The sequence below is a fragment of the Lepidochelys kempii genome, chromosome 11 (assembly GCF_965140265.1).
Source record: "Lepidochelys kempii isolate rLepKem1 chromosome 11, rLepKem1.hap2, whole genome shotgun sequence".
NCBI lineage: Eukaryota > Metazoa > Chordata > Testudines > Cheloniidae > Lepidochelys > Lepidochelys kempii.
This window is the reverse complement of record NC_133266.1, coordinates 76,305,769-76,313,157: the sequence shown is the minus strand read 5'-3', so window position 1 is coordinate 76,313,157 and position 7,389 is coordinate 76,305,769. Positions and strand designations below refer to the sequence as shown.

Below are 7,389 nucleotides of genomic sequence, written 5' to 3'. Positions count from 1 at the left end.
TGTGAGTGACGTGGCCCCCAGTGGCAGTCTCTACTGGAGCGGCTGGAAGCCGACGGGAGGGAGCTCTCCACCCTCAACGAGCAGCCGTAGCCATGTTGGCAAGAGAAGCTCTCCCAGCACCATAGCACTGTCCACACCGGCGCTTAGGTCTGTGTAACTTGTGTCACTCGGGGGGTGGCTTATTCACACCCCTGAGCCACATACGTTCTACCGACACAAGGGGGAGTGTAGACGCAGCCTTAGCAGAGACGCGATTAAGATCCACTTCCTGGACACTACTGTGCTAATAAACGATGGTCACATAAACACCACCCTATAGCGGAAACCTACTGACCGCTGTTCCTACCTGCATGCCTCCAGCTTTCACCCTGACCACACCACACGATCCATCGTCCACAGCCAAGCTCTGCGATACAACCGCATTTGCTCCAACCCCTCTGACAGAGATAAACACCTACAAGATCTCCATCAAGCCTTCTTACAACTACAATACCCACCTGCGGAAGTGAAGAAACAGATTGACAGAGCCAGAAGAGCACCCAAAAGTCACCTACTACAGGACAGGCCTAACAAAGAAAATAACAGAACGCCACTAGCCGTCATCCTCAGCCCCCAACTAAAACCCCTCCAATGCATTATTCAGGATCTACAACCTATCCTGAAGGATGACCCAACACTCTCACAAATCTTGGCAGACAGGCCAGTCCTTGCCTACAGACAGCCCCCCAACCTGAAGCAAATACTCACCAACAACCACATACCACACAACAGAACCACTAACCCAGGAACCTATCCTTGCAACAAAGCCCGTTGCCAACTGTGCCCACATATCTATTCAGGGGACACCATCCCAGGGCCTAATCACATCAGCCACACTATCAGAGGCTCGTTCACCTGCACATCCGCCAATGTGATATATGCCATCATGTGCCAGCAATGCCCCTCTGCCATGTACATTGGCCAAACTGGACAGCCTCTACGTAAAAGAATATATGAACCCAAATCAGATGTCAAGAATTATAACATTCATAAACCAGTCGGAGAACACTTCAATCTCTCTGGTCACGCGATTACAGACATGAAAGTTGCGATATTTCAACAAAAATACTTCAAATCCAGACTCCAGCGAGAGACTGTTGAACTGGAATTCATTTGCAAATTGGATACAATTAACTTAGGCTTGAATAGAGACTGGGAGTGGCTAAGTCATTCTGCAAGGTAACCTATTTCCCCTTGCATAATGACAGGTTTCAGAGTAACAGCCGTGTTAGTCTGTATTCGCAAAAAGAAAAGGAGGACTGTGGCACAAATAAATTGGTTCGTCTCTAAGGTGCCACACGTCCTCCTTTTCTTTTTACTGATAAAGTTTGCGGATGATACCAAGATGGGAGGGGTTGCAAGTGCTCTGGAGGATAGGATTAAAATTCAAAATGATCTGCACAAACTGGAGAAATGGTCTGAAGTTCACAGGCTGAAATTCAATACGGACAAATGCAAAGTACTCCCGTTAGGACAGAACAGTCAGCTGCACACATACAGAGCAGGACGTGACAGCCTAGGAAGGAGTACTGAGGAAGGGGATCTGGGGGTCAGAGTGGACCACAAGCTAAATATGAGTCAACAGTGTAACACTTGCAAAAAAAGCAAACCTCATTCTGGGCAGGATTAGCAGGAGTGTTGTAAGCAAGATACGAGACGTAATTCTTCTGCTCTACTCCATGCTGATGTGGCCTCAGCTAAAGTATTGTATCTAAGTCGGGGCGCCACATTTCGGGAAGGATGTGGACAAATTGGAGAAGGTCCAGAGGAGAGTAACAAAAATGGTTAAAGGTCTAGAACAGGGGTTCTCAACCTTTTTCTTTCTGAGGCCACCCACAACATGCCATTAAAATCTCCAGGGCCCAGTGTGGGAGGGGGAGGCTCTGGGCCGGGGAAAGGGGGGAAAACAAGTTTGCATAGGTAGAGTTTGACTTCTGTTTTGGGTGGGCAGGGGCCAGTGAGGCTCAAGCCAGCTCCGACGTTGGGGTCTGGGAAGGGTATGCTACATCCACCCCCTGACTCATCTCAGCAGGCCACCCGCCTGTCTGGACTTGGGGGGGGCCTACAACCAAAAATTATAACTCAAAGGTGGGGGGGCTCAGCTCAAAAAGTTTGAGGTGCAGGGAACGGGATAGCTAGGGGCTGTGTGCAGGGGGGTAGCTCAGGGTGCAGTGAGGGGGGTAGCTTGGGGCTGTGTGTGGGCAGAGGGTAGCTCAGGGTGCAGTGAGGGGGGCAGCTAGGGGCTGTGTGTGGGCAGAGGGTAGCTCAGGGTGCAGGGAGGAGGTAGCTAGGGGCTGTGTGTGGGCAGAGGGTAGCTCAGGGTGCAGGGAGGAGGTAGCTAGGGGCTGTGTGCTCTCAGGGCTCCCCTGCGCTCCCTGTACGCTGAGGGCTCTGCCAGCCACAAAGCAGCCGGGTCCCCCCGCCCAGGCAGCTCTTACCAGCTGCATGAGCAAAGGGGAGCAGCTTCAACCCCCTGCAGCAGCAGGAGACGAGGCAACGCTGCGCCCGCCTGCTCCATGGCACCAGTCAGAGCAGCAGCTGTCCCACGCTGCCGGACTCTGGCTTCCCACCTACGACCTAGCCAGGGGGTGGAGAGAGGAGGTGGTGGAGGGGGGGTGTGGAGCTACCCCAGGACTGCCCTGCTCTTGCACTGTAGTTTGGGGGAGGTGTAACACCCCTGTGTTCCCCCAACTCTGCCCATGGGCTCAGGGCTTCTGTCCCTTGGGGAGCACCGGAGCTCGGGGGTGCAGAATTCAGCCCTGCTGCTCCCAGCTTCAGCCCTGCGGGAGGTGCTAGGGTTCAGGCTTTGGATTTTAGCCATGGGGCCCTGCGGCCCCCCTGAAAGGGTTCATGGACCCCCAGTGGGCCACGAACCCCCTGTTGAGAACCGCTGGTCTAGAAAACATGATCTACGAGGAAAGGTTGAAAGAACTGGGTTTGTTTAGTCTGGAGAAGAGAAGACTGAGAGGGGACATGAGAACAGTTTTCAAGTACATAAAAGGTTGTTAGAAGGAGGAGGGAGAAAAATTGTTCTTGTGAATCTCTGAGGACAGGACAAGAAGCAATGGGCTGAAATTGCAGCGAGGGAGGTTTAGGTTGGACGTTAGGAAAAACTTCCTGCCAGCATAGTTAAGCACTGGAACAAATTACCTAGGGAGGTTGTGGAATCTCTGTCATTGTAGGTTCTTAGCAGGATCGACAGTCACCGCTCAGGGATGGTCTAGGTGAGGGGTAGTCAATTATTTTTTGTCAAGGTCCAAATTCTTCATCAATGATGAATGATCACTTTTCACAGCACACTGACTAGCTACCTGGGAGGCTGTGAAAAGTGATACTTGTATGTTTGTTAATATCACTTTTCACAAACTCCCAGCTAGCTACTGAGTGTGCTGCGAAAAGCAATAGTCAACATACAAATATAATTTTTCATATTATTTGTGAGTCTGAAAAAACCCTACATCAATAAATTACAAGGATTTGGACACGTGTCTGTGCATATTTATTTGATTTTCCTACAGTTACGTATTTTAGGGAAAAGTGTCAGTGCGGCCACCAGGAAGAATTGGTGGGTCACAGTCCGAGGCCACCAAAAAATGTGTTCGGAGAACCCCTGGTTTAAATGTACTAATAGGCAAAATCCAAACCAGCCATGTCTGCCTGGACCTTTTCAGGCAGGACTTCAGGTATCACCCAAAAGATCTTATTTTTCTTTGGTTCCATGTATACATTTGCTCAGATTTTACTTCTCCATTAAAAATGTAACCAATTCCCAACTGCCTGGCAAGTGAGAGCTGGCTGAGTTTCCATGGTTCTCCCCGCACCCTTATGGGTGTGCTGCCAAGGGAGCAACACACAGGCCGGCAATGAATCTCAAGTGCCTCTAACTTGCCTAGCTCTTCTCAGCCATTTCTCTTGCTGTGAGCTGCCCTCCTTTTGAGCCCCACCAACTTCCTCACATGCAGGAACAGCAGATTGCCATCTTGGAGCAACAGCTGAGGAAGGCGACTTTTCTGTCAGCACTAGAGTGGTCTATTGTATTGTGCTCTTCTTAAATAAGCAGGATACTGTGATCGTCCAGTGAGCGTGTCTCAGCTTTGTTACGTCGAGTGCTTTACAAGGGGTGATGCGCTGCACTGTGTGGGCTGAGAAAGATCTCATGTGCTCCCCATCATCAATTCTGAGATTTGCACTGATTGGCATTAAGGCTTTTGGGGTGATGGTTCTATGACTCAAACTCAGTGGCTTTGTTTGGTCTACCAGAGTCTGAGGTTGGTGATCTTCGGGGATGGTACAAGCCTTACCTAAGACATTTAAGCGAGTCAGAATGTGGATGGAAGACTCTAGAACGAATGATGTGCGAGTTCCTCCAAGTAACAGGGATAGCCGTCTGCCTCTGAACATAGCTCAATTCTTATTGTGCTTAACACGCTGGAATATGAATGGCTGCTATGGGTGGCTGATCATCTATGAACATCATGTAGTAATTCCTGGTTTTTTAAATTATTGTTTTAGCTGGACGCATGTATAATGTTTGATCAAATACGGTTCAGGGAGAAAGGTATAAAACCATCCAAGTATTTGCTATGTGTAGAGTGGTCATGTTCTGTGGGATACCTTCTGGAAGAACAGTAGTGTGGTTAAGTAATTCGTGTCACATTCTGTGCTGCACCCCTGCACCGAAAAAAGGATTTTCTGCCGCTTACACTATTTGCGGCTTCACTGGGTGAAAATAAAGAAGCAACAGTGGCCAGGTCTGAGTGTCCCTCCTCTAACAAAAATCTTGAAATAGTTCACTGTAAAATTAAAAACCAACTGTGGCTTGTCTTAAGTAATGGTAAGGTGACATTTAGAAGGAAGCCTCCAGGTGCATCCTCACCTGTTCATTGATCCAGCACAACTTCCTATACATTAGACTCTTACGACAGTCAGTAACGTTCTCTCTACCTCCACAATAGAGCTATTTAGAAAACGGGAGTTTGTATTCAGTTTGTATGAATGCTGTAATCTGGAAGGCCCAGATCCACAAAGGTATTTTGGTTCTTGGATTCCATTGGATTTCAGTGGAATTTAGGAGCCTAAATTTTACCTTGGTGGATCTGGGCCTAAGTAATTGCAGTTTGACAAACATGAAAGATTAATAATTTGTGAAAAATAAGAAGTAATTAACAAATGAGGACAATCAGAATCCTTGTCTGAGGACTCCTAAAGCTTCAAAATACTTTAATGTTCTTATGAAATAATTCACATCCACTATCATTTCTTTGCCTGTAGTAAATATATTGTCCTTTTTAGTTGGCACACTGTTCTGATCATTGTCTGTACAGTAATCTTTTGAGTAATTCAGTTCAGTTAGATGTTATCAGTCACCTGGAGTTTCTTCCTCAGAAGCTGTTATGGCTTTCAAGGCTCTTCGCTTCCTTAATCTTTCTGCATTTGTGATTGTCATAGGATGCAATGGGAAAAATCCAGAAAGACCTGAAAGAAAGATTATTGATATTTATAGCTGGAGTTGCAATATGACTGTTCTAGACGCACAGATTCAAAGACTAGAAGGGAGCGCTGTGATTATCTCGTCTGACATCCTATATAACACATGTTATAGAACTTCCCCAAAATAATTCTTAGCATATATATTTCAGAAAAACATGCAATCTCAAGTTAAATTGTCAGTGATGGAGAATTCACGACAACCCTCGGTCAACTGTTCCAATAGTTAATGAGACTTTTAAGAAGTGAGAGTAATTGTCTGTCTCACTAACCCTCTAGTGGCTTGAAGTGCCTTTTACTGCTGTCTTGGCCAGCTCAGCCTCTCCATAAATGAGACCCGTTCCCATTTCCTCAAAAAGAACAGGAGTACTTGTGACACCTTAGAGACTAACAAATTATAGCTCATCTTAATTAGCCTCTTACAGTTTGTATGGCAACTCCCACCTTTTCATGATTCTCTGTATGTGTAGATAGATCTTCTTACTATATGTTCCATTCTATTCATCTGATGAAGTGAGCTGTAGCCCACGAAAGCTTATGCTCAAATGAATTTGTTAGTCTCTAAGGTGCCACAAGTCCTCCCGTTCTTTTTCCGGATACAGACTAACAAGGCTGCTACTCTGAAACATCCCATTTCCTGTGGCCAAAAGAAGGGTGACTGCATATATACATATTCTCAAGGATTCATGCAAAGAAATGAAGAAAGAGTCTTTGGTACTCCAAGTATGCGGAGGATCACCAAGGAAAACCTATTGTCTTTTAAGAGACATAAGCAAATAGTTCAGATTGGAAAACACACTGAGTTACCTAGAAGTTTTTCAACCGGTTTTGTGACATGTGCTCCACAACCAATCCAGTGTTTGATTCTCTCGATGTTCAAGCCAACAAGCTTTTCATTGTGGCTATTTGGGAGTGGGTCATAGCAGCCCACTTGCTCCAAATACTTGCTGTCCCGTGCTCGCTTGTTATATGCGGCCACTATACGGAAGAAGGGTCTGTTGGCACAACCACCAAGAGCCAATCGGATAGCTACGTGTCCTCCATGATAATTCTTCATAAGGAGATGAGCTGAAGGGAAGATCAACAGGTGTCACAATCGATTTGATTATAAACAGATGCGTATAGACGTCGAGCCAAAAAATTCCAAAGGCCTTAGAGAAAAGCTTGGTTTCATTTAAAAATCAAGAAAACTGCTGTAACCTTCCCTTACGCAGCAACAATAGATTATTCTTCATGATGGAATCGAAGTCTGTACCTTGCCAGGACACTGAGGTCTTAAAGCAATTTATTTACAATAAAGATGACAGATTTGCTCTACCAACCCTTAAGAGAGTTCAGCGGTGAAGGCTGCACATTCTCCACTAACTGTGATTGATTTAGAGGGATGCAGAAACTGGGGTCTGTCAGTACAACATGGTGTGCACGCAACCCTTAACAAGCCCTGTCTGCACTTACCAAGGTGCACCATGATGACCCTTGAAAGCACCTGAAAGAGGAAGAAGACCATGAAGGAATCCCCGCCACTCCCAAACACAGAACAAGGGGCTAGCCCACTGCAGCTGTGCCGCTGTAAATGCTATAGGGTAGACATAGCCTGAGTTGACAGAGACGAGAACCTGAAAGTTATACACCGGACCCTCGCTAGAACACGCGTCTATAGAACACAAATTATGATAGAACGTGGTTGCGGATCCCAAATTTAGTCACCGTCATTAACTTTCATTGTAACGTGGTCCCCGCTGTAATGCAGTACGCGCTAGAATGGGGGATTTGGCATGGATCCCAAATCCCACATTCTAGTGAGGGTCCAGTGTAGTTTGAAAATCCTGAGGGAAACATGGGAGTTTAGTTGCAAGCCCCGCC

The 7,389-nt window shown here is 46.7% G+C and overlaps 1 protein-coding gene across 1 annotated transcript; it reads right to left on the bottom strand.

The window, feature by feature from the left end:
• Window positions 1-5,266: 5,266 nt before the first annotated feature.
• Window positions 5,267-7,033, bottom strand: LOC140895941 (small ribosomal subunit protein bS16m-like). Its single transcript, XM_073306901.1, has 3 exons — window positions 6,982-7,033; window positions 6,334-6,594; window positions 5,267-5,514 (listed from the first exon to the last, which is right to left on the bottom strand). The coding sequence occupies exons 1-3, from the start codon at window positions 7,031-7,033 to the stop codon at window positions 5,399-5,401; spliced, it is 429 nt and encodes a 142-aa protein (XP_073163002.1). The 3' UTR covers window positions 5,267-5,398.
• Window positions 7,034-7,389: the final 356 nt, after the last annotated feature.

Bases quoted from the DNA above. Each gene is read 5' to 3' on its own strand.
- LOC140895941 (XM_073306901.1), bottom strand. From the start codon at position 7,033: ATGGTCTTCTTCCTCTTTCAGGTGCTTTCAAGGGTCATCATGGTGCAC. The intron at 6,595-6,981 runs GTAAGTGCAGAC...TCTTCCCTTCAG, and splicing joins GGTCATCATGGTGCACCTTG to CTCATCTCCTTATGAAGAAT. The intron at 5,515-6,333 runs GTAACTCAGTGT...TCTTTCTTTCAG, and splicing joins ACCGGTTGAAAAACTTCTAG to GTCTTTCTGGATTTTTCCCA.